This window comes from Sphaeramia orbicularis, chromosome 16 (genome assembly GCF_902148855.1).
Source record: "Sphaeramia orbicularis chromosome 16, fSphaOr1.1, whole genome shotgun sequence".
Lineage (NCBI taxonomy): Eukaryota > Metazoa > Chordata > Actinopteri > Kurtiformes > Apogonidae > Sphaeramia > Sphaeramia orbicularis.
The window spans coordinates 21,884,186-21,911,227 of record NC_043972.1 but is presented as its reverse complement, the minus strand read 5'-3'; the positions used below and the strand labels follow the sequence as shown (position 1 = coordinate 21,911,227).

Genomic DNA, 27,042 nt, shown 5'->3' with positions numbered 1-27,042 from the left:
AAAGAGAACAGACTGAAGTTTATTATGAAATATTTCAGCTTTCAACACAAGTTCTATTGACTAATGCTTTTATCAACTTTGCCCTCACCTTCATTTTCATAGATCAGATGTTTAGGTGTAGTTTTTTTGTTTGTTTGTTTGTTTGTTTGTTTTTTTACAGTATAGCTGGATTTTACACTTCTCTTCATCTTGTTTATGTGGCCTGCCATTCTATGTTCCAGAGCCATCTTGAGTATTTCTGAAAGTCTTGGAGTTGTTATTGTTTTCTGATAAATAATAATGTTCTGAGTGAATCTGCTTGCAGAAACACAATTTGTTAAATGTCTGTTGAAGAAAACTACCTTCTGACACTCCAATTTGAGAATAAAATGTGTTCTAAAATAACACATTTTTAAAGTAACTATTGTGCAAAACATAAACTGAAAAGTGCCCTCTTTCACTGATACGAAAAATAAATAAATTGGTTGTTAAATAATAAATTAACCTTTCAATCAACAAAATATAATTACTTAGCTAATCAAATAAACTCATTTTGAATAATATAAAATAGAAATGTTCTTAAATGTTACCAAAGCTTAAACAAGATGATTGACAATAAAACTATTATATGAATGTATTTATTGTCTTTTATATTTCAGCATTAATTCTCATCACTTATTTTGTATTGGTACATGATGACTTATTTCATGTATTTTTCAAAAAAAAAAATTCAAGTGCACCCTGGGGGTACATGTACCCCACTTTGGGAACCCCTGCCTTAAAGTATATCAGTCCTGCATGAAACCAAATAAAACCCACCAGAAACAACATCAAATACACATAAAACTGCATCAAATCCATAAAACTCTGTTGAAAATTTTGAAACATAAATGAAAACACATCAGTCCTCAAAGACCAAAACTATCCTCTGATCTAAAATGTTAAATAACCCTTGAACCACTAATCCTATCATTACATGTACAATTCCTCTACAAAAATGATTCGCCAATAAAACCCATGTACTATGACAAATGATAGTGATTGGAGAGTTTTTATGTTCAGTTCATTTTTTTTTATTATGCCAATAAAGTCACTTTTTTCTTTAGTTTTCCCTGTTTTGATTTAATAACCTTCAAACTTACTCTGAGTTGTTATGAACATAAACACAATCAGTGAATTAAATACGGGAGAATACCAGCTTTTCAGTAAGAAATGAAAATCACAGAGTATAATTTTATAATAACTAGTGATAAATGACATGGGAAAGGTTAAATGTAGAGAAAAAATCTTTTGGAAGTCACCACAAAAATAGTTCTAGGTCTTTGGGGGTTAAGAAGCCCATAAAACACTTACATTCAACAGATATGAAGCATATCTACATATTAGGTTGATCAGTGCATAAATAGCTTTTAGACTCAGTTCCTCAACTGTTCATTTTTGTGAGTTTCCGGCAGAATAGACAAATGACTTTACGTTCTCTCTGTTACAGAGCTGCCACACAATTCTCTTGTATTTAGTGAAGTTGAAGACTTCTCGGAAAAATGAAAGAAAGAAGGAAGTCAGAAAGTGCCTCAAAATGCTTCTTCATTTCACAATCAGTCGGTTTAACAATAGCAGAGCATGACCCAATGCCAGAAACTAAGGATGTCTGGTAGGGATAAAAACATTCTGTGGGGATTAATGCTTCATTTTACAGGTAACACTCAACTATTGACTTTAGATTTATAAGCAAATAAGTGGTACAGTTGTCATATATTTGTATCTGATGTCAGTTACATTAAATAAGGACAGATTTATGTGAATGTATTGGCTTTAAACACAGCAGAGGAACTGCTGAAGACAGGCTCGTGTCACATGTTTTCAATGATCAGTTGAATCTTGGGCAAAAATGTTATAAAACTCTGTAAATCATGTTTTATGCCATTTCTATGACTATGACAATGATTTTTCCTGATGTAATAGTTGTAGTTGATTCCCTAATGGATACCTTTAGCAGCTTTTTACTTGTTTTGAGGTGTTAATTATTTGTTTTTTTTTCTTAAGAAATATCAATGTCTCATACAGGAAGACATACACACCCTGTAGCTTTAAACGTAGGAAAAATACTGGACAAAACAAAGCAGCAAAATGAACAAAGATGTACAAAATGATCAATAAAACAAACAAAAATTGTAACTAAGGGATCTAAAGCACAAACTAAAATGAACACAATAAGCAACAATGTGAACAAAAATAGACAAAATAATTAATGCAATACAAATGTATAAAACAATAACAGCAAAGAACAGAAAAGAAATTAAACAGACAAAACCAAACAATGTAATCAATAAAATGACCAAAAAAAGGAATGAAATAATCGGTAAAAGGAGCAAATAAGTGAACAAAAATGACTGTTTTCATCTGGCTGAATGATTTACAAACATTTTAAAACCACTAATAACCGTCTGGTTTCTTCAATGTTCGCTCTAGCCCAAAATATCAGCCTTTAAAATGGAAAGACTGTTTTTATTTCTTGCAACTTTCACTATGACAATGATTGTGAGATCATTTTGGCTGAAGGCGTCACAGAGTTCTATTTTGTCTTTGTATTACTCATTTTCTTTCCCTGTGTGACCAGTGGCTGCATGTCAGAGTGTGCATCATCCATCTAATGTTTGTGCCATGACCGGGTCGACTGTCACCATCCCTTGCACCTTCACCCCCCTGAGGACCTGTTGTAGTCCTACAGGACCACAGGTCAAACTAAAGGTTGTCAGAGTCAGGTGGTGTTCAAACCATCTCATATGTCACGGTACCACCCCATCAGTGTATGACAGCGAGTTCAAAACCACAGACCTCAACCGGGAATCCAGATACAAATACCTGGGAAACAAAACTGGAGACTGCACTTTACAGATCAGAAATGTGGAGAAAAGTGATGAAAGCATTCTGCGCTTCAGGATGGAGGTGAATTACTCAGTGGGACATTTCACAGAGCCGTCAGGAGTGAACCTCAAAGTGGTCGGTAAGAACCTCATATTAACCCATTAAAACCCAAACATCCATCAGCAACTAAAATTATATACCAATCTAAAATGTTTAATACCTGTTGATCCAATAATCCTATCAGTACATGTAAATGATTGGTGTAAAATGCAGTTTGTCATCTTTTCATGGTCATCACATATGACCCATTTGGACATTCAGAGGCTCCATAGTTACCACGGAAACATCATCATTGATTCAACCAGTAAAACCCATAGAGTTTGACAAATGACAGCGGTCGGAGATGTTTATTTTATGTTCACTTAATGATATATTTTATGGAAAAATGTATCTCTTTCTTCAGTTTTCTCTGTTTTGGATATGATAACCTTTAACTTTTAATCTGAGCTTTTATGAACGTCTGCACAATCAGTAAATTAAATATAGGAAAATACCTGATTTTCACTTAAAAATGCAAAATACAGAGCAGTGTATTAGAGTAAATGATGATAAATCGCTTAAGAAAGGTTTAAAATAGAGTAAAATTCATTTGGGAACTGCCACAAAAGCAGCACTGGGTCTTTATGGATTAAAGGTTATTATTGATATGGATCAGCAGAACATAATATGTAATTTATGTCACCATCAGGATGTAGAGGGTGAATAAAGACTGAACATGAATGAACAAGAGCTGAACTTCTGCCTCATGAAATATTTTTTTGGGGAAAAAATTGCACTTAGATGCCATTTACAAGAGATAAAAGCAATTTTTGATCCCATTTGTGTAATGCCAAAATGTTTACCGGTACATGCAGTTTTGGAAAAAATAAAATTCTGGACACCCCATGCATTTGTGATATATTTCATTACAATCTCTCATGTCATTGAACTCTGCCAAGTATTTTGCTATTCTCCAACCCACTTTCATACCTTGAGGACATTTTTGCTGTACACATGCTGATTCAGTACTTGTACTTCTACCACAGTATGTGTACTTCCGCTGATGGTGGTTTTGTTTGTCCCACAGAAAGTATGAAGCTGAAGGTAACACATGATGGAGCTTTGAGTCCAGGTGGGAGCCTCTCTCTGTTCTGTTCAGCTCAGTCACAACACTGCAGCTTCCAGAACATGGAGGTCACCTGGATGAAAGATGGCCACACCCTCTCTGAGAAAGGCCCCGCCCTACGGATCAACGCGCTGACAGCAGGGGATTCAGGGAACTACACATGTGCTTTGAAGAATGTCAAGAATACAGGCTCTGCAGCGTTCAGCCTGATTATGAATGTAGATGAAGGTTGGTCGACAGCAGCACTGTTTCACATAAAACAATCAAATAATAAAAAAGAGCAAATTAAATTTAAAAAACACCAGAAAAAAAAAAAAAGTAAAACCTATTTCTTCTCTACCATTTGAAGTTTAGACTGGTCCGAAAATATAGTTTATTTGCTGTTGTGAATGATGAATATAAGACAAAAAAAAAACAAAAAACAAAAAAAAAACCCATCATGGCTCTGTTTTTATCAAATCACCACCATTTGAGTCATTCTCAAATAAATAAAAACATCGCTTGATAATTTATAAGAACATAATCCACTTTATCCATTTTATAACTGCTTTTTTCAATTCACCTCCATCATAATCCATTAAGTTTTATTAGTTCATACCTTAATACAACTTCTATTCCAAAAAAAAAAGCTGTAAATGTATGTTTTCTTGCTTAGTTGTGTAATAATTACTCTTTGTTTTTTGTTTCAGTTTATCACCTCTGTATTTAAATGTGTGTAGATGGACAGTTTGTATTAAACCATTATGTTTCTGTCTCCAGAGGACAGTGATAATCTGATTTTGACGGTCGGTGTGGTGTTCGGGGCCCTCTTGGCTCTGTTCACTCTCATTCTGCTCTTCATCATCTTTAAAAGGTAAAACTGGGGATTTTAGATAATTAAATTCAGCTTTTATCTTAAGTTTTCTACACATAGAAAATGAGTGATTTCAGTTTTAGTGAGCAGCAGGATGTTGAAATTCAAGTTGATAATTAGTTACAAAATAAATGCAAATAATTATGATTAATGCTATTGTCCATTTTATTAACTTTATGCCACCACTTGTGAGACCAATAATAGTTTAATTATACATATAGAGTCAAATAAATGTATAAAATTAAAGTGACTGCCAAAACAAACTCAGAAACACACTTTTATATTTACGAAACAAGAGAATGTGCAGTGTACAATATGTACGCTGTGCAATTTGCAAATGTTACGTGTGTGTGTGTGTGTGTGTGTGTGTGTGTGTGTACATATACATACATATTTGCTTTGCAGTGCAATCCAGTGTTAATCTTAGTTATAGTTTGAGTGCAAATGATTTCATAGTCGCTATGAGGAAATGAGTTCTTCCTGTGTTAGACTTGATGTGGTGCAGAGAAACCAAATCAAAATGAACCACAGAAGTGCTAGTTCTACATTTATTTGATAGTTGAAGAAGAATGCAGTGCAACAAGATGATGTTATTACAACACACTTGTCATACAATGGTAAACATTGTTGTAATCATAAAATATTTCATTTCTGTTATTTTTCATGTTAATGGACATCATTATCCCAATAATGTAAAAAAAAAAAATTAACTGAAATAATTGTGATGAGGTGATTATATAGTTGTGGTCACATAGTGAGCAGTTACTTTTAGTTGTTTCATGCATAATGTCCTCATGGAAATGACAAAATAAATCAGTTGTTAATGACTTCCAAATTACCATATGCTCACAAAATACAGGTAATGTTAAAATACTACGTAATTGTTGCATTTAGGGCTGTGACAATGTCTTGACTAATAGAGTTTGATTAGGTTTAGACAAGAAAAAAAAAGAAAAGATCAAGGTCAGGTCAAGATAAGACAGCTATATACTGAACATCAATAAAGGAAACACACTGTTTATCTTCAGTTCAACCCAGGACACATCTCAAACCTTTAAATCTACACAGTTTTATTAACCATGGTCAACCATAGGTTTATATTTTACATGCACTTATCCATACAACCACAAGAGGTCGACACATGGCTACAAAACAATACACCAGTATTGTTTTTTCCTGGTGAGATCTTTTTTTTTTTTTTTTTTTTTTCCATTTAAGTTTTATTTCTGAAGCCACAGCATCTAGTTGAACTGTTTAGTAAACTTTTTGTCCTGTTTCAACATGACAGCACCTCTATGCACAATGACATGTTTTAAAAAACAATTCGGTCAAGAAAATCCCAAGTGTGCTGCATAGGCCTCAGACAAGGAACAGGTTTAAGTTTGATAATATGTTTCCTGAGGGGTTCGGAGAAACCACTTGTGGGGTGACTCTTCAGAACCTGATGAGGACATTTTCTAAAGGTGTCACTGAAGTGTTCAGAAACAACCTCCAGGAAATCCTCAAGAAAAGGGCATAAAGGCTTTGGAAAACTACTTCACTCAATGTTCTGTGAAGGTTTATCAAGAATAACCTAAAAACAATGATGAACGTTTTATAGACATCATGATAATATGTGCAACACCATAAGTGAGAGGAGCCAGAGCTAATAAGATTGATTGCTTTTTATCTTTATTTTTTTGTTATTTTAAGTAACAGTTTTCAGTTACATTAAAACACAAAACCAAAGGCTCAGATGTGTGTAATAACTAATTAATTAATAAACTATCCAGTCCTTACTTAAAGAAAGAGGGGCAGAGACAGAGGACAGTCACTGACATACAGATAAAATCCTTAGTCCAATCTAACTTCCTCCAAGTTTGCGAGAAACAGAGTCCAAGTGTTCACAGAGCATGTCCTCAAAGACCAGAGCTTTTTTATCTTTATCAGTGACAGCATATCATTGACCCACATTTGAAAAGAAGGAGGATTTGGAGACTTCCATTCTTTTAATATCAGCCTCTTAGTGATTATCATTCCGAGTTCCAGTGGACGCTGTAGTGTTGCAGGTACATTCTCGATAGTCTGAGGACAGCCAAAAATAGTAAGTTCTGGTTCAGGCTGAAGAGGCGTTTTACAGGCCCTGGAGAACCAGTCAAATGATTTTACATTCAGAGTTTCTTCAAGGGTAAAACAAAATGCAGTTTATGATGGTCATAAATTCCATAATACCCTTACCCATCTTACAATTTAAGATTCTGAGAAGAAAATAGAAGTCCACACTCTTCTCGGGACATCCACACCATGACAGAAGGTGTTCAGACAGGAAGGGGTTAACTAGACGACACTGATCAGGTTCAGTCAGATGGAACTCTGCTGCTCTACTCTGTCTTCACTTTTTCTCAGTGACGTGATGATGATGATGAAGATGATGATGATGATGATGATGATGATGATGGTTTTACAGGAAGCGTGCTGCTGCGGCCCATGAGGGTCATACAAGTGTTGGAGAGGAAACAAGTGTAAAGGTGAACATATTCATCATTCTGTGTTGATCATTTTGAACAGTTCATATTTCTATATTCAGCATCAGTTATCTTTAACGTCTGTGTTTCTCCGGATTAGTTTTTACATGTTGTTTTGTGTGTGAAGTCTGATCACATCTACAGTCACATAGTTCTGTCTGATGGGCACAAAATCACTCAAACCGTGGACGACGTCAGCTACGCCGCCATACTGTTCAAACACACCAAGCAGAGCAGGTAACACTGAAAACATGACATTTAACATGAAAATATGTAACATTTCCAGTGGAGACACATTTACAAACACAGAAAAAAGATAACTAAATCATCTATTTTCTCAAATGTTACAAACAACATACAGATAATATGACAAAGTTATATTGAAATGATTTGATGTAAATAACATACCTGATTTTGCTCCTCATCCCTCGTATCCACCACCTTTCTTGCATGTGCAGTTTGCAGAGTTGATGTTATCTTCCACTCATGCCTGCCACCTGATGATGTAGTTTTGACAATAATGTCACAGGTGTCAGATTCATATTCATAATGAAGAAAACACATCCATAAAACTGCAATCTGTGTTTATAATTTACTAATTCTGTAACTTTATCTATATTTTGTATTCTCACAGAGAAAATGTACACTGCATAATCTGTACATGATTTGACTTAAACAAGAGCTTACAAAATTTTTATTTACTTACAACAAAGCATTAAATGAGATTGAATGTTTTAATCTAGAAACATTACAAATCCCATGTTAAAGCAGGGCTATTCAACTATATTTTCCCATGGGCCAAAATTATTGCAATACTATGGACTGTGGGCCAGACCCCCGTAGTATTACTCTAACATTGGATGTACAATTGACACACAGCGCCATCGCATTTTCAACATTTGTATTTAGCTGTTAAGGTTTCGTTAAATTTTAACATAACATACAATCGCAGTCATAGTAACTGCTGGCTTTTAGTGCAAGTAAGAAAAGTAAACATAACATTTAAAGCAATTTATGACCATCTATATTGCTTTGTTCGCTGACCAACACAAATCAAATTTTGTTAAATATCCTATTTTAAAATTTGCATCTCTTCTCCATTGAATATGCCATCTTTTCATATAATAGCCAGTTTTTCTGGTCTTTGCTAAACAGTGGCAGTGCTGCAAATAGCCATATGTACAGTTAGCAGTAGTTAAACTATTTATTTACTATTTATGGGTAGTGGGCCCAATTTGATTGATGCGCCTGTGCTGGAAAGCGTGCTGCCTGTTGAATAGCCCTGTGTTAAAGGTAATTATAACAGAACTTTGACGCACTAAGGCAGGTTTAATTATAAGGTGACTAATGTTTCTAGTGTTTCTGTTTCTGATCAGGTAAATTATAGATTAACTGGTTTATTTTTATTGTTTGCCAGTTCTAATAGAGGAATTGCGGGCAAAGAGGAGGCCGTCGTTTACTCTTCAGTCGTCTGCAGATGATGATGGTGATCAAGTCTCTTCTTCTACCATGTGACTGTGTGGTGCTTGTGGGAAATGGTGTTTGTTAACAGTCACCAAACACTTTTATAATAAAACATCTAACTGGTTTCTTATTCCTGTTTAAAGTAAAAAAGATGTTTGCATTGCATGTGTTTGTTTTTCTGACACTTGTAAGTATATTAAGGTACAAAGTAAAGGTCAAAGTTCATCTGTTTTTGTTTCTGTTTTTTTGTTTTTGTTTTTAATGACAGGCAGAGTTTGTTGCTGTTTTACATTATATCACTGAAACATTCTCTTAATTTCATTTTTTGTTGAAAACTTTTACAGACACCACCAACACAGACACAAAGATATTTATGAAATGTTATAAATAAGTGTAATAAATCTATACCTGTGAGGAGCAGCTTATTTACTTTTGTAAATTTCTCTCTTCATTTTAGGTCATAGCCGCCTGAGACCCAGCAATATATTTTTGTCCTGTGTTGGGGACAAGAATTTCACAGCTTTAATTTAAAAACATTTTCTGGGGGAAAAAAAAAGCAAAAAACAAACTGTTGCTGTTTACAATGAAGGTACTTATTTAATATATGTTTTATTTAAAAAAAAAAAAAAAATCTTTACTTTCTCAGGAGGATATTTTATATTATAATACGAACATAAAAGAATAAATTAACAAACTGTTAAACAACATTAACACACTGTATAAATATGTTGCTTTAACTGAATGATTATTAATTTCTTTTATTGTATTTTTATGTTTTCCTCTCCTGTGTATATTTACTGTTATATGTACTTATGTATACAAGGTAGTAACATAAAAGGCAAAAAAACAGGTAATAAAACAAAAAAACCTTGTGTGATTCAAGACTATATAAGGAGTATGAGTGACTTCGGTGTAATGTCAGGTTGTTGGGGCGGGGGGGGGGGGGGGGGGCAGTGTTCATACCCAGGTGAATCAGGGTCATGTTTCCTCACACACACAAACTGCTGGCAATGAAACAAACACATGTGAAGAATCTAAAAATGTAAATTCACATTTTTATTTGTCATTTATTACCCCACCCCCCGAAAGGGAGGCAAGGGGTATTGTTTTTGGTTCAGTTTATTTGTTTGTTAACACTCTAGCAGCAAAACCATTGGTTGAATTCATACCAAATTGGGTTTGTAGATTGCAAGTGACCCAGAATAGATCTCATTATATTTTGGGAAAAGTAGGTCAAAGTTACAATTTTTAATGAATTTTTAATTTTTTTTTTTTTTTTTCCCATTTACTTATAATGAGAGAAATTTCAAATGTCTGTAGCAGCAAAACTCTTGTGTGAATTCATACTAAATTTGGTTTATAGATTGTCAGTGACCCAGAATGGATTTCATGACATTTTTGAAACAGTAGGTCAAAGTTCAAGTTTTTTATGAATTTTTAAAATCTTCTCATTTGCTTATAATGGGTGAAATATATGTGGGGGGCGGGGTTTGTTGTGCCTGGCACCACGTTTTAATTTACACTAAAAATAAAACCCAGCTCAAAAGGCAGCAGAAGTAAAAACTGCAGGTTTTAATTCTACAAAAGTGGGTCAGTATAGGATCGGTGAGGGGAGATGAGAACCACTGAACTAGAACATCAGCCATTGTTTCACTGAATGCGAGGCTGTGAGAAAAAAAAATTGGAAAGAGATTCAGACACACAGCTTTATTCCTTTTAGTTAAACCCTTTGGACTGTGTTAGTTTTATGAAAGTTACAAGGATTGAAGTTTGAAGCTTAAAAGCCTTTGAGTTTATATTTACATCAATCAACCATAACATTATGATACTGACAGAAGTGATAATAATATTGACTATTTCATTACAATGGTTCCCTTCACTGGATTGGATATATTAGGCAGCAGGTGAACATTTAGGCTACCTCTAAGATGATGTGCTGGAAGCAGAAAAATGAGCAACATAAGGACCTGAGTGACTTTGACCAGGTCCATACTTTAGCGGTGATGACTGGATCAGAGCATCTCCACAACCGCAGGTCTTGTTGTTTGTTCCAGGTCTGTAGTGGTTAGTACTGACCAAAAATGGACCAAGGAAAGACATCCCAGTCTCTCAAACTTTTTTATAATTCAAATTTTTATTCATTTTTCAAAGCAGAGCAGCATGCATAGAACAAATACAGTACACAACTTTTGCAAAGAACAGTAGACAGCCATCCCTTAACACTAAAATAAGACAAAACAATGGACATGAAAGATAAAAAAAAAAAAAGTCAGTCAATTCTTTCTATTCTAGTTTAAATTTAAATGAACGTGCAACCAAAACTGACTTGCTTTCCCTTTACAGTCAGTTCTTCCCAGCATGGGTTCGTATGATGAAATCTTAATCTAGTGGTTCTCAACCTTTTTTGGCTCATGACCCCATTTTAACATCACAAATTTCTTGCAAACCCAGACATTCAAAACATTTTTTTGCTAAAATTAATTTGTTTTTGATCATGTAATAGTTTGTTGTGCTATGTTGCAAATAAATGTTAATTTTAGACGACATTTAGTCTATATAATGTGCATTATTATGGACGGAGGCAGAAAAGCCAGGTGTAGATTACTGCACAAAGTGAGAATTTTATTTTCCTTGGTCAGGATATGCACAGTCAGTCCAGCTTGTATTTACAAGGCTGACAATTAATACAGAACAAACAATAACTCAAACTATGAATTATGAAAGAGCTGCAGCATCTGAAACTGACCACAATGAACATTTGAAAGATAAACAGTACCACAGTGCTTCAGTTTCAGTTTCAGACTTTGTCATGTCTTTTTTGTAGTGTGATTGTTTCTCTCAACTCACCGTATATTTATTTTCTATAAGTACGTTTTTTTTGTTTTTTTTAATCAATTACTAGAAATTTCAGGTGACCCCATTTGAATTCCAGGTGACCCTACGTGGGGTCCTGACCCCAAGGTTGAAAAACACTGTCTTAAGTTCATCAGTTCATCAGTCCATTCTTTCACAGAGGGACATCTTGGCTTCTTCCAGCTGAGTAGAATCAGTCATGTGGCTGTGTAATACTAAATTTGTTATTTGTTACACCAGGTACCATGGTCTTGTCACCAAGAAGACAAAACTGAGGGTGTAGAGGCATAGTAGAACCCAACCAGTTTCCCAGTATCTCAGTAATTTTACACCACAATGGACCAATCTCTCAAACTTCAGGGATCTGCTGCTAACGTCTGGGTCCAGATACCACAGTACACCTTCAGAGGTCTGGTGGAGTCTAGGCCTCAGGTCACAGCTGTTTTTGTGGAAAAAGGGAAACCTACACAATATTAGACAGATGGTAATAATGCTCTGCTCCCACAGATGCTGGATTAGTTGAGATCTGGTTGTTTATATATACTTTTGGTAGGGACAAAGCACTTTACATCGGAATGAACAACAAAATCTGAAGGTGATCTGACTCAGTGATTTGAGCATCACAGTTTCTCCTTTGTTAAAGTTGCTCAGATCCATACCCTTGACCGTTTTTGCTGTTTCTAACACATCAGCCTTGAGGTCTACATGTTGGCTTGCTGCCTAATATATCTAATCCACTGACAGGTCACGCAATGAAATAATAAATATTATTATCACTTCTCCTATCAGTGGTCATAATGTTTTGGCGGATCAGTGTAAATTGTGTATTGGACACAAATACAGTTGGAGTGGCCATTCTGTAAAAAAATACCTTTATATTAGTTATTTATGATATTGTTAATATTATTTCTTTCCCTGTTTTGCTGATTAAACTGTATTTCTGTCTTACAACCACAAATTAACCATGTGCTATTTCTTTTCATGTTCAGTAAAGTTTCTTCGATTTCTCTCTTGAGGTTTCTGTCTGATTAGCGGGTGCGGAGCGACGTGAACCGACAGGTTTATTGTTGTTGTGTTTTTGTGCGTGATGCTTTTAATGAAGCGTGACAGAAGATAATCCTCAGATCAGCCGCTCTGACCCACTTTAGTGAAACTGACTCCAGATCAGAACATCTGTCCATATCAGTCTGAACCACATAACACTGATTCACATCAGTCCACATCCCAGTCTGGCCCCCTCTCCCCCTTGTCCTTCTGACCTCTGACTTCGGATGTAACCCCCACCAGTCTGACTGAGCTGATCTGAGACCAATGGGCAGGAAATAAAATACACTCACTTGGTTTTTCAGATGGAGATTACACTGAGACAGGTTTGTGGTTTAATAATGAAAACAAAACAACAAAATAAATTAGAATATGAAGTGTCGTTGTTACAAATGCCTCCTTCAAAACACTGTTATATCTCTATTGTGGCACTTTATTTTATTTAGCAAATTGTTTTGTAAAGATATAATGTAAGTAGACGATATCCAGTATAAATTTCATTTTCCAGAACCATTACACTGCAACATATGACAATTAATAAAGTTAAAATAGATAATAAGATCCATATATTTCATCTTTACAGCCTAATAATGGAAAGACATCCCAAACTTAGGGCCTAAATCTGTTCAGCATTTATGGGTTTTCCCACTAACACAATAGCCTACTAATGGAAATGTTAGTAACATTTGTAAATATTTAACCTCAATTTGATTAATTGTAATCAGACCAGTAAAATACTATCATAATAACCTGTAAGTAATAACAACATTTTTTTTCTCTTTGTTTTAGTGTGAAAAAGCAAAATTACATGAAAATGTTTACATTTACAAACTATCTTTTCGTACAAAAAGTGAATAACCTGAAAAAATATAAACAACATTAAATGTCTGAAGTGCAATTTCAATCATATTTTACCTGTTACTAAATGTTTTGTGTTTTTGTAGATCCACTGTGATCTACAAAGATCCACTGTGTAACGTGTAAATGATAATCTGAGACATTATGTTGTTAAAATTGCACTTATTTTTTGTTTGTTTATTTTTTTCTTACTTTTGTTGTGATCTGGCACTATATAAATAAAATTGTGATTGATTGATTGATTGATTGATTGATTGATTGATTGATTGATTGATTGATTGATTGATTGATTGATTGATTGATTTGATTGGTTTTCCCCAGTAGGTCACTTTGGAAAAAAACGTCTACCAAATGCATAAATGTAAATGTATTTTTCAGGTTGTTAACTGTAGAACATAAAGAAAGGTTTTAGGAGTTGTCGTTACCCTGAGGGGGAGGCAAGGGATACTGTTTTTGGTTCTGTTTGTATGTTTGTTTGTTAACACCCTAGCAGCAAAACTATTGGTTGAATTCCTACCATTTGGTGCATAGATTACCAGTGACCAAAATAAATGTCCTTACATTTTGGGAAAAGTAGGTCAAAGTTAACATTTTTTATGAATTTTTTAAAAATATTTCTTTTTGCCCATTTACTTATAATGGGTGAAATTTCACATCTGTAGCAGCAAAACTATTGGTTGAATTCATACCAAATTCACTTTATAAATTGCCAGTGACCAAGAATGGATCTCATTACATTTTGGGACAACAGTCGTTCAAAGTTCAATTTTTTTTTTTTTTTAATGAATTTTTAAAAGCTTCCCATTTACTCGTAATGGGAGAAGTGTGTGTGAGGGGCGGGGTTTGTTGTGTCTGGCACCACTTGTTTACAGATTAGTATGTTTTTATTATTTTACGAGTTTGACCTATTTGAGATCATATTGGGGTGTATGAGGCTCTTAGACCTGCACAACTCTATACATGTGTCCTCAACTTCTCCCGGTAGGGGGCGGTGTGAGGCTGCCGAGGAGCCGCTGAGCCAGCAGGGAGTCCAAAGGATGAGGAGGAGGAGGAGTAACCGGACACCGACTCCCAGAGCAGCTCCGGGCCGGTCAGAGCACAGCGGAGCCCGGCGGCAGCAGCAGCAACAACAACGGGACGACGAGCAGCGGCACCCCGAACACCAGCAGCTGAGGACGGTGGAGCTGAGGCGGAGGCTCCGGTCCTCCCGCCCGGACTTGAACTCATCCGAAGCCGCTTTTCTCCTCCTCCTCCGCCGCTCTTTATTGTGGGGACATAACGGAGTTACCGTGAAAGTGGGAGAAGTACCGAGAGACGTCCGCCACCGGCAGCCTGACAGCCGCCAGCATGAAGAAGAACAGCTCCGGGAAACGGGTGAGTGTTCCCGGCACCGGGTCCGGACCGTGGAGGCTGGTCCCGGTCCGGTTCCAGAAGGTCCGGACTGAAGCTCGAGGAACAAAAGCCTCAAGGATTAGTTTAAGCCTTTATTTTGAAGGCAACAACACGCGCTAGTTTTCCTGTTTTCAAAATAAAAGACGAATCTATAGATGATGGAAAGTGCTTAAAACAAACAAACAATAACGAAACACACAACATGTATTAAAAAAAACAAGAGGATGAGATTAGATACGGATATAGATCAAATTATTATATCTGAACAGATCCGGTTCCACTCCGAGAGGCCATTTAATGCACTTACATAACAAATGGACCCTGAACGCATCACACAGCATCAATACATGACTGATCAATACATCAGAATCATCTGTTCTTCCAGTCTGAATGCTCTTTATGATTGGTTTATTGTTATTATTCATATTACTGAGGAACTCATCTCTGTTCCTATGGAATAACTAGACTGTCCCAGCTTTTGATGTACTGTTTTCACTACTGTGCACATTGTTTATATTGAATGTATACAGTATATCTCCATTTTCTCTTCTAATTTTTTATCTTTCACTGTGATTACTGACATTCCTGTATCCAAAAATAGTTTATAATTTTTACTCTGTATACTCAATCTTAATCTGCTTTGTAATATTTTATATTGTAAAGATGTAAGTCCCAGCTGTGGGAATAATAGTGTATTATTCTATTCATAACAGGACAGTGGTGGAGAAAGTGTTAACCTTAGAAACTGTAAAAGGTAATTTCAACAACGAAAAGAAAAAATGTTTCTGGAAAATTAGCCATTTATTTCCCAAAAAGAAAAACAGGTAAAATGCTTCTAACTTTGTCCTAAATCACATATTTCAGTTGAATTACATCTAACCAGTAACAAACTAAACTAAAATAAGGATTTGTATGATATCTGAGCAGAGAAACAAGGAACAAATTGAGTAGAAATCAGAATATTTGACTGAGACACTGAAGGAGAAAGCTGTTGAAAATACTGTAAATGTAAAAGTAAAGTACAAGTACCTCAGATACTGCAGTAAAAGTATTTAGAAACTTTCCACCATTAGTCCAGAAACTGCAGCATCAGTAACCACATGAATGCAGTTCATTTTATGAGTTGATAGGCATTCATAAACATTGTGGCGTGTCTGGAAATCAAAAGAGCAGTTTGCTGTTTGGTCCAACTGCCGCTTCAATAAATCTATTAATTCTTCAGTTTTCAACAACTGGATTAACTGCCAACTATTCTTAGAATTTATTAACTTTCTTTCTTTTTTTTGTCAGAAAAACAAATAAAAATCCTCACACTTCAGCTTGTTAAATGTGAATAACTGCTGGTTTCTTTCTGTAACAGCAACAAAAAATCTTTGGAAACAACAATGAACATTTTTCATAATCCTTTGCCACTATATTGATAAATGCCCACATTTCATGGACAAAACAAAACAGATAATCATTAATCTTATCTGTATTCACATTTTCAGGCTAAATATTACATTTTTGTTGTTTTATGGCTTCTTTGTTTTCCTTGTGTCGCGTGATTTTAACCTTTTTGCTCAAATGACTCATGGTGTTGAAGACTGTTCGCAGTTAAAAAAGGAAGTTTAATCTGCAAAACCACTTCCCCTTTTTCAGAGGAACATCTTCTTCATGACTAATATTAGAAAAACCTTGTGAACAGTATGACTCCCATCAGTTCTGCAGGTCTTTGGTTGCTAGTCGGTTGCTGGTTTAAGGTCAGGGAGGCGTTGTTCAGGTTGTTGGAGACGCTGAAGATTCAGGAATGTGATTGAATCTCCATGACAAAGACACAAACTGAGTCTGAGCATGAATGAAGCTGCAGGAGTCACTGCTGTTTTCATTTTCATCTCTGACTCACTGACAACAGACTTTAAATCTGTTGTTGTCATTTATTCAACGATTATCATTAATTTTTTCATTGCATTTGATTATTTTACAGGAGTTTTTTATATCATCAACATCACCATAGTTTAATTTTATTTAGCTAGAGGCTGACTGATAGAGGATATAGAGGCATATTTTTTCCGATCAATAATATTTTACCAGTTGTATCTTGTTACATTTTTAACAATTTTAAAGACTTTATCAACAAAATGACAAATTCTGAACAATGATTTCTTTTAAGATTCAAGATTCAAAGCGTTTATTGTCATATGCAGCAAGGAAACATATTCCCTGTACAATGAAATGAAAAAAACAAGTATAAAAAAAAAGATTAAAAAAAATAGCACCAGTTAGACAAAATGCTGCAAAAATACACAGTGCAAACTTTTGTAATTAATAAATAAGCAGTAAACCTGCATAAATTCATATCCCAACAACATGATACACTCATTTACATTAAACTACTGATATATATTTTTTATTTTTAAAGTGAGTACTTAGTCTCACCTGGCAGCTTCCTGTTTCCTGTCTGCAGGGTCCAGGTCAGGACTCAGCACCTCCGAACACTCAGCCTGAAAAGGTCGGCTGGATCCGGAAGTTCTGCGGTAAAGGAATCTTCCGTGAAATCTGGAAGAACCGCTTTGCGGTGCTCAGGGGAGAACAGCTGTTCATCTGTGAAAAGGAGGTGAGTCTGGAGGGGGCGGGGTCTGCAGGGGGAGGGGCCTAGAGGTGACTATCAGCTGTGGAGACAGATCTGACACCTCGTTAACAAGACTTTTAATTATCACCATGGTAACGAGGTGTCAGAGGTGATGTTGCACGGTGAGAGAGAGAGGCAGTGTCGTCATGGAGACAAACGTCAACCTGCTGGGATGTCATCGCAGTTGGTTAATTTGTTTGAACAGAAATAACAGATTTAACATGAGTCTGATCGTTCAGACATCTGTCAACATCCGACTTTCTTTATCACATGATCACATCACTGAATGGTAATGTGTCCTGGTGCAGACTGAATGACTCAATACTCAGTGTGCAATGTCAAATTAACCCATAAAGACCTAAATATACACCAGTAAGCAAAAGCATTTACTGATCTAAAATGTTTAATAACCTTAGAGCCACTAATCCTATCAGTGCATGTAAGTAATTGGTGTAAAATGCAGTTTGTCATCTTTTCATGCTCATCAGATATGACCCATTTGGACGTTCAGAGGCTCCGTAGTTACCGTGGAAACACCTTCATCTTCTACAACATTGATTCACAAGTAAAACCCATGGAGTTGGATCAATGACAGTGGATGGAGACACTTGGTTTATGTTCAGTTGATGATGGATTCTACTGAAAAAAGTCACTTTTTCTCAAGTTTTCTCTATTTTTGGTATGATAACCCTTAAATGTAATCTTAACATGATGATTAAAGTACATGATTAGTAAAATAAATATAGGAAAATACCAGATTTTCACTGAAAAAATACAAAATGGAGAGGATAATATTATGATAAATGATGATAAATCATTTAAGAAAGGTTAAATGGAGAGCGAGATTTATTTGGGGAGCTACCACAAAAGTAGTACTGGGTCTTTATGAGTTAAAGACGTACGAACATTTCAACAATACACAGAAATGCATTTCTATAGATCTGCCTGAGACGCTGAAATACACTTTTTACACAGTGAGAAAATGATAGTTCACATAATCCAATAGAAATTCATAAACCTTTTAAACATGAATATTCAGTCATTATGACAGCATAAGAACCAATAAAAGAACCAATAAAAAGATCAGAGTTGTTATATCAATATTTACAGTATGATTATTTACATTGTGCGTAGTTTATGTTCTTTTATTTCAGATTTGTGAAGTTTTACCTCTGAGTACTGAATACGAGCCCCGTGTTAATCGCTCTGATCACTGTTTAAAACAAAAGATTGATGTGAAAGATCCAGGTTATCGCTGTCAGTGTATATAATTAATGTGAAACACCGTGAAGTGACAGTTTCAGCGTCTGTTGCTGTGTACACTATCATTCAAAGATGCTGGTTCACAATACCCTTAGAGCTGGAAGTGAGATCTGACGACAAAGGGATCACTGGAAGTAAATTTGGATACATGTGCTAATGCCAGGTCTGAACAGGAATAATCAGTTTAGAGGTGAAAGTGTGGCGTCAGTCCAACATGGTGAAAGTGTAGCTCTGCTGAAACACACTGATGTTACTGTTAACAAACTATCAGCTGTCACTTCTTATCAGTACAAGCTGGTTGAGAGATTACAGGAAAAGACCAAAACTGTCATAATATTAAGAAATGCTATTAACCCATAAAGACCCAGTCCTACTTTTGTGGCTGTTCCCAAGTGAATTTTTCCTCTTTATTTTAACCGTTCTTAAGTGGTTTATCATCATTTATTATAATAACACGCTATGTATTTAGTGCTTTTTTTTGTGATAATCATGTATTTTCCAATACGTAATTTATTGATTGTGTAGATGTTCATAAAAGCTCAGATTAAAGTTGAGGGTTATTATATCAGAAACAGAAAACTGAAGAAAAGTTGACTTTTTTAGGAAATTATATCAATAATTGAACACAAAAACATGTATCTCCATCCACTGTCCAACTTCATCTCCATGGGTTTTACTTGTGAATCAATGTTGTAGAAAATGATGATGTTTCCACGTTCACTACGGAGCCTCTGAACGTCCAAATGGGTCATATCTGATGACCATGAAAAGATGACAAACTGCATTTTACACTAGCTATTTACATGGTGCAACAGGGATTAACATTTTAGATCAGCAGATGCTTTGTGTTACCAGTGGTTTCTTGGGTCTTTATGGGTTAAAAATAGCAGAGACGTAGCTCTGTTACTGCATTATTCTGTCACAATAGTGTCAGCTTTTGCAGAAAACATTGTACTCGAGTCAGAAACTTAACTAAAGCAAAAAGCAGAAAACAAGTGTCAACATTTCAGCAAGTTGTGTTTATCACAAGCAACAAGAACACAAGCATTAAAAGCTTAGACCTTTTGAGTGTGTGGATTCTGTTTTTATGTTTGTTCTTTACTTGTTTCCCAACAGATTTGAACAGTGACAGCGTGTAACTGAAGTAATCAGGCCACAACAACCATGAAAAGCATTAAATACAACAGTGGTTCCCACCTTTTTTGGCTCGTGACCCCATTTTAACTTCACAAATTTCTGGCGACCCCAGACATTCAAAACAATTTTTTTTTTTTTTGCAAAAATTAATTTGTTTTTGATCATGTAATAGTTTGCTATATTATGTTGCAAATAAACTTAATTTTAGACAACATTTAGTCTATATAATGTATATTATTCTGGACAGAGGCAGAAAAGCCAGGTGTAGATTACTGCACAAAGGGAGAATTTTATTTTCCTTGGTTAGGATATGTACAGTCAGTCCAGCTTGAATTTACAAGGCTGACAGTTAATACTGAACAAACAAGAACTGAAACTATGAATTATGAAAGAGCTGCAGCATCTGAAACCGACCACAATGAACATTTGACACATAAACAGAACCACAGTGCTTCAGCTTCAGTTTCAGACTCACAGTTTGTCAGGTCTTTTATGAATTGGGATTGTTTCTCTCAACTCATCATATATTTTTTATTAGTAAGTCTTTTTTTTTTGTTTGTTTCTTATCAATTACTAGAAATTTCAAGCAACCCCATTTGAAATCCAGGCAACCCCATGTGGGGTCCCTACCCCAAGGTTGAAAAACACTGAAATACAATAAAGAACTATAATGATAGGTAGATGTATTTGTTTGTTAATGGTCATAGCATTAACTCACACAGTGACAGTTTGTTGTTTCTTTCTTTGGATGCAACAAATTACATTTTTAGCCCATTTAATGTCTTTAAATTCTGATTCATCTTGTGAGCATTTGCAGCTCTACACCTGTCCATGTTTGTGATTGGTCACCTGGAGCCATCGGAGCCCTTCAGTGTGTTTTCAATTCAGTGTGTCTGTTTGGTTCAGTCAGGCCCGGGTTTGTTCAGGCCCTGGTTCTGCTGCTGTTGTTGTTTTGGTTCTGGTTGGAAACAGAAAGTTTGTTCTCCACTTTCTACAGCCGTTACTCTGCAGGAGTCGAGTTTCAGTCCCTGTGAGCTGCAGACACACTGACAGAGATAAAGCTCCGGTTTCACCACTGAACCTCGTACACAACCAGTAACGTCCTCACAAAACCTCTATCATGTACATTACAATTCCAGTTCATACGTTTACTGCTTTTCTGCTTAAATCTAAACTAAGCCACAATCTGATTTTTAGTCCAAAAATGAGATCGAGGAAAACCCAAACCTACAACCCAGACAAAAACATCACATTTACTCATATATTTATTGTGGAAAATGGGCTGATCTTAAATATTTGTGGTTGGTGAACCTCATGGACAGGGGTTCCCACACTTTTTCAGCTTTATTTTCTCCCTAGGATCTAACCTTATAAAACTACATGATGATAACCCTAAACCTAACATCTACACTTTAGTGGCTCTTTCATTTGTGAATTAAAGCACCTTGGCTGCCTGATCCACATCAGGGACAAACCACGATTGGAGGATAGAATATCAGAATGTGAGTCAGGGATAGAAGATAACATCAGCAATTACTTCAAACACTGACAAGTAATGTTAGCCAACTAACACACACCCACACAAACACAAACAGTGCACACAAACAAACACGACTCAGTGACTTTACTATTGTCAAAAACTGCCTCTAAAAGTCGCTTTTTTAAAGATTTTTTAGCTCCTCCTCATATATAAAAATGTAAAATCTTGCTATTTTAGTTTTGAGATCATCAGGTTTTCAGGACCAGGCGATACAAGTGAAGATAGTGTCATGATAAACCTTTGTATATCAGTCAGTCTTGATAACTGTCAGTCATTATTTCTTTGCATTTTAAGGGCTGATATTTAATCTTCAATTGAAGAAATCAGATGATTAATTGTGGTTTTAACTTATTTATGAAACATGATGGCTAAATGAATATAAAATAAGGTGTGAAAGACAAAAAAAATCATCTCTAGTCCCTGATTTTGTGATTTCATGTTTGTTTTGTTCATTTTGCTTTATTTTTATTTAATGTTGTGAATGTAGAATCCTAATCTGTAGTCTGAGAAGGGCAACTCTGGGATCAGTATTATTATGGGTACTATTGTCAATTTTGTTGTTATTGTTATTAATGCCAGTTGGCCTAGTGCAGAAAATTATATTGGTAGAAGAGATGAAGAATTAAGTTAGTGTTAAGTCACTTTTCTGTGACTTCAGACTTCCTCGACTCACACTGATAAAAGATCAGACTTGACTGAGACTTAAGGTGCATTCACACCAGACCTGTTTAATCCAAGTCTAGTTCATTTGCTCAGAAAATTCAGTTTGTTTCGGGAGGTGTGATTGCACAATTGAACTTTAATGTGGATCGAACTCTGGTCCACCTAAAGACTACTACTACAAGTGCACCCAAATGTAGGAAGTGGACTACAACGCAGGGCATTTTGGGTAAACACTTGTGGCAGAAACAGAAGTTACCCTACATTAACCAGTAGATTTGCAAAGGTGTTCTGTTCATTGTCTTGTCCTCTTGGTGCAGTGCTACCACATGTGAGGAGGGGGACATGTTATTACCCTGACCCTGAAGGGAAGGCAATGGGTATTGTTTTTGTTTGTTTGTTTGTTTGTTTACACTCTAGCAGCAAAACTATTGGTTGAATTCATACCAACTTGGGTTTATAGATTGCCAGTGACCCAGAATAGATCTGATTACTTTTTGGGAACAGTGGGTCAAAGTTCGAATTTTTTTAATGAATTTTTAAAATCTTTTTTTTTTCCCATTTACTTTTAATGGGTGAAATTTCACATGTCTGGAGCAGCACAACTATTGGTTCAATACATACCAAATTGGGTTTATAGATTGCCAGTGACCCAGAATAGATTTGGTTACGTGTTGGGGAAAATAAGTCAAAGTTCACATATTTTATAAATTTTTAAAAAGTCTTTTATTCTTCTCCATTTACTTATAATGGGCAAAATTTCAATTTTGTTTCAATTTACTTCGAACTTGGCACATATATAGAGGCAATTGATATGCTGACATCAGCACACGCATAGACATGATGACATCAGCTGGATCTATGCCAAAATAAGCTACAGTATGTGCGAGGGGCGGGGTTTGTTGTGTCTGGCACCACTTGTTATCATATGTTATTGTTTCGTTTGACAAACTGCAGAGTGAATGCAAACTCAGACCAGCTGTCCTTAATCGTACTGAGTTCAGCTGACTTGATGTTGCTCAGAAACATAGTGAAAAATCACATATAATTTTGCAAGTAACAATTTGGTGATTTCTAATGCAAAATGAGTCTGTCATTGTAAAACAACCTCTAACTGAAATTAGAGACATAGAGGGAATGAGGAATGACGTAAAATTTTAAACCACCAATAAACTTTGTTGTTCATGTGGGACACTTGTTTTCGATGGCTGAACTTTTCATGTAGGATATATAACTCATGACTCGTCATTTGCTCAACCTGAACAATGACTCGACTTGACTCGCTTGATTTTCACCTCAGAACATTAGGACTTTCTTCAGACTTAAAAGCTAAGACTCAATACTATCTTTTTGCTTGCACATGTATGACTTACTTCCACCTCAGACAGAATGAACACAACATATTTCAGCTTCATTTCATTTATAAATATACATCCACTCATCGCATTCTGCAACGCATCCAAGAATAGGCTGAAACAGGAACTAAGAATGAGTTAAAATAGTGAAATGACAATGTGGTTAGAAGATAGACGAACAGTTGATGATGGTCACAAGATTCGATAACGGTTACACAATGTGACCGTGGCTCATATGCTCCTATTTTGACCAGTTTAGTCAGCAATTTCTGACCACATGGTAAAATCTTTGAGTCAGTTTTCCATCATGTTAGAATGCTACACTGCAGCTAATCACACATAAGCTGTTTCTGGTGGTGGGACTAAAAGTCATTGTACAAATTGGAGTGAAGACATTTGAAGAAACACACTTAGAGCTGATCGTGTATGATCTGATCATTAAACCATTAAATTTCTGTGTGTTTGTACTTGGGTGGTCATATAAGCAGCTGCAGACAACTACAAACTAGACATGTGCATCAGCTTTTGGAGGTTTGATGTTTTTGTCTCGTTTATTTCACCCTTAATCTGGTTGTAAAAATGTGCGTACATATGTGTAAATGGTGTCTGATAGAACCAGTGTGGAGGTGTTTGTGGTTTCCGTTTTAGTCTCTTTTTGTCTGACCAGCTGACTGTGATGCGTTCAAGTGACGTCAGTTTCAGCTTTAGAGTCGTCTCAGCTGCAGCGCAACACTTTCTATGGCACTGTTCTTCATCGGTTCCTCTGTCATTCAAATGACCTGACAAACCCTCATTAGAAAGCGAACAAAACCTCCAAATTAGGTTGTGTGTCTGTGGGCGGAGCTTCACACTCTGGTTCTGCTTCTGTGGTGGTCTGTTTCTCCAGTCATCACTTCGACTTCCTGTCCAACCAGGAATAGAAACCACACACACACATCTGCTTTAGATTTGACAAGACTAAAACTTCCTCTGTGAAGTCTTATAATAACCAGTGATCTGTAGCTCTTCCTCTTTTACTTGAGATATGACATGATCATAAAATCTTGCTGATACAAACTCAATTCATGGCTTAGTTTTACAAGTGCATGAGTACATTTATCTCTGTTTAGATTAATTCTCTACTCTATATGGTACTCTATACTACCATTATTACACGAATATTGCATGTGCTTTTAGCCATTTTGTTTTTTAATAGATGTCACCATACAATACTCCACCTGTTGTTTCCTTTTAACACTGGTACGGCATGTGGTAAAGCTTTAATATCTGTTTTTATATTTTTACTGCTAATAACTACTCTTTTAAAAAATATATTATTGTAAATACTGTAAAAAAAATATTCTCTTTTAGCACTATTATGGCTCTTTATGTGACTTTATAACTTTATAACTAGTTTCTTTTTTGTTTCATTTGTACTGTTTTCTGCCTGTTCTGCTGTTCCAGGTCGTCATTGGAAATGAGAAGTGGTTCTTAATTGACCTACCTGGTCAAATAAAGGTTAAATAAATAAATGAACTGCCGAGTTTTAGTTTAGTTAAAACAACAGAAAATGAAGCAGCAAGTTTTAAAATAAACACAAACGCAATAAAACACCGTTATGCCATCCAACTGAAGGTAAACAGAATTACTCAAATGTTAAAGTTCATGATGAACAAGAGTCAAATATCTTTACACAACATCATTTATTCGTCATTTATTCTTTCATCCAACTTTTTTTTTTTAGCTTCAGTAAATCAACTTTAACTCACAAAAGCTGAAAAACTCAAAACGAACGAAAAATTAAGCTAAAAAAAAATAAAATCTGTTATTCGAAATAAGTTGTAAAGCTAACTTAAACTGAACTTAAATTGAATTGACTCAGTAAAGATAAAAACCCATGCACAGGTAGAAACAGGCCTGGATGGTGTTTGGTCATGTTGTATCTGTGATGATGAGTTTCAGTGTTAAAGGTGGGTGGGGTTGGATGTCTAATTTGCTTTTTACGTCCATAAAGAAGTAACAAAAATCCTGTTTAAAACCTAAAGAAACCCCTGAAAACACAGATGAAGTTAGAAACCACAGGACTACCAATCCAAACCAAAGTGGTTCTTCTTCATCAGTTATATTTTAGGCACTGTTTCTTATAGTTTTTAATTTAGTGGTTTTCAAAGCTGTCTTTTCGTCTTTTTAGAGTTGTTGCATCACAGCAGATTCATGAATTAACTTATCGACAGAAAGTGATTGGAACTATTTCGATGACAGTTTGGTGTGTTATTAAATTTATCTTAAATATCTGATGGTTCCTCATTTTCATTTGTGATACTTTTCACATATTCTCAGTCTTTCACTTTATTAAATGTAATATTTTGTTTAATATATCAGGGTTCAGCTGAGTCCAGGCCCTGTGTTTAGTCCTAATTAAGGCTTTGACAGAAGGTGGGGGGGTGCTGTTACCATGGCGACATCATAGAAAACCTCCAAAGATGTCCCCCCATCCAATTCCCTCCCTCCTGTAGCCAATGGCAACGGGTCAGCAGGGTCTTAATGATGCCAACCAGCCCCCTGACTGAGGCATGATGGGAGTTGTAGTTGATGTCATACTCTTCATGAAATTTAAAGTAACAATACAACTGAATAAGTATTTAATATAATATAACCATGCCAACAAACCTTCCCTGGTCTTGGTGGTCTCGATGTGGTCTAGACTTACAGGCTAGATTTGGTTTTAATCCTCAAAGACTTTGACAACCACCAGCAAGAAAAAAACATCTACTGGTCTAAACAGTTTAACAACTTTTGAACCACTAATCCTATTCATATATTCATGAAATTTATGTAAAATGCAGTTTGTCAGCTCTTTGTCGTCATCAGATATGACCCATATAGATGTTCAGACTCTGTAGTAAACATAATTCACCAGTAAAACCCATGTAGTTTTGACAGATGACAGTGGTTGTGAATGCATGTTTTACATTCATTTTTATCATATATTTTGCTGAACAAGTCATTTTTTCTTCAGTTTTCTCTGTTCCGATATAATCACCTTTGAATTTACACTGAGCTTTTATGAACATCCACATAATCAGTAAATTCGATATAGGAAAATGCCTGATTTTCTTTGGAAAAATGCACAGGAAAAAATTATAAATAAAGATAAATCACTCAGGAAAGCTTAAATATAAAGAACATTTATTTGAAGGTTGATACAAAATATAGTTATTGGTGTTTAAGGGTTAAAGTCTGTAGTCTGTTATGTGTTATAATGTCTGTCTGTACCAAAAACATGACAAGTACATTTATAATTATCTGTTAACAAGTCATAAATTCTGATCCTACTGTATTTAAGGTCAGTCAATACCATAAAGACCAGTTTAATCCTCCTTAAACCAGAGGAGACAAAGGAGGTCATGTTCAGATAGTCTGTGCTAAGACCTCTGACTTCTGGGGTTTTAGTGTCTGCATCAGGATCATGGGTTTGATGTTGAGCTGCAACAATTATCACTTTGTTGTCAACTATTGA

General features: G+C 35.6%; 2 protein-coding genes across 4 annotated transcripts in view; both read left to right on the top strand.

The window, feature by feature from the left end:
* Positions 1-1,593: 1,593 nt before the first annotated feature.
* On the top strand, positions 1,594-9,375 carry LOC115435441 (uncharacterized). Its single transcript, XM_030157857.1, has 7 exons — positions 1,594-1,675; positions 2,597-2,983; positions 3,971-4,237; positions 4,769-4,862; positions 7,309-7,369; positions 7,494-7,603; positions 8,784-9,375. Exons 1-7 carry the CDS (start codon positions 1,600-1,602, stop codon positions 8,845-8,847), a joined length of 1,059 nt encoding a protein of 352 aa, XP_030013717.1. The 5' UTR covers positions 1,594-1,599; the 3' UTR covers positions 8,848-9,375.
* Positions 9,376-14,719: 5,344 nt separating this feature from the next.
* LOC115435439 (pleckstrin homology domain-containing family O member 1-like) overlaps positions 14,720-27,042 on the top strand; it is a 32,737-nt gene continuing 20,414 nt past the window's right edge. For all 3 annotated transcript variants that reach the window (XR_003937696.1, XR_003937695.1, XM_030157855.1), the window contains exons 1-2: positions 14,720-14,959; positions 17,424-17,573. Coding sequence is in view for 1 of the 3 variants with exons in the window: in XM_030157855.1 (XP_030013715.1) it covers positions 14,933-14,959; positions 17,424-17,573 (177 nt within the window). In the remaining 2 variants the exon portion in view is untranslated. The remainder of the gene's footprint in view (positions 14,960-17,423; positions 17,574-27,042) is intronic.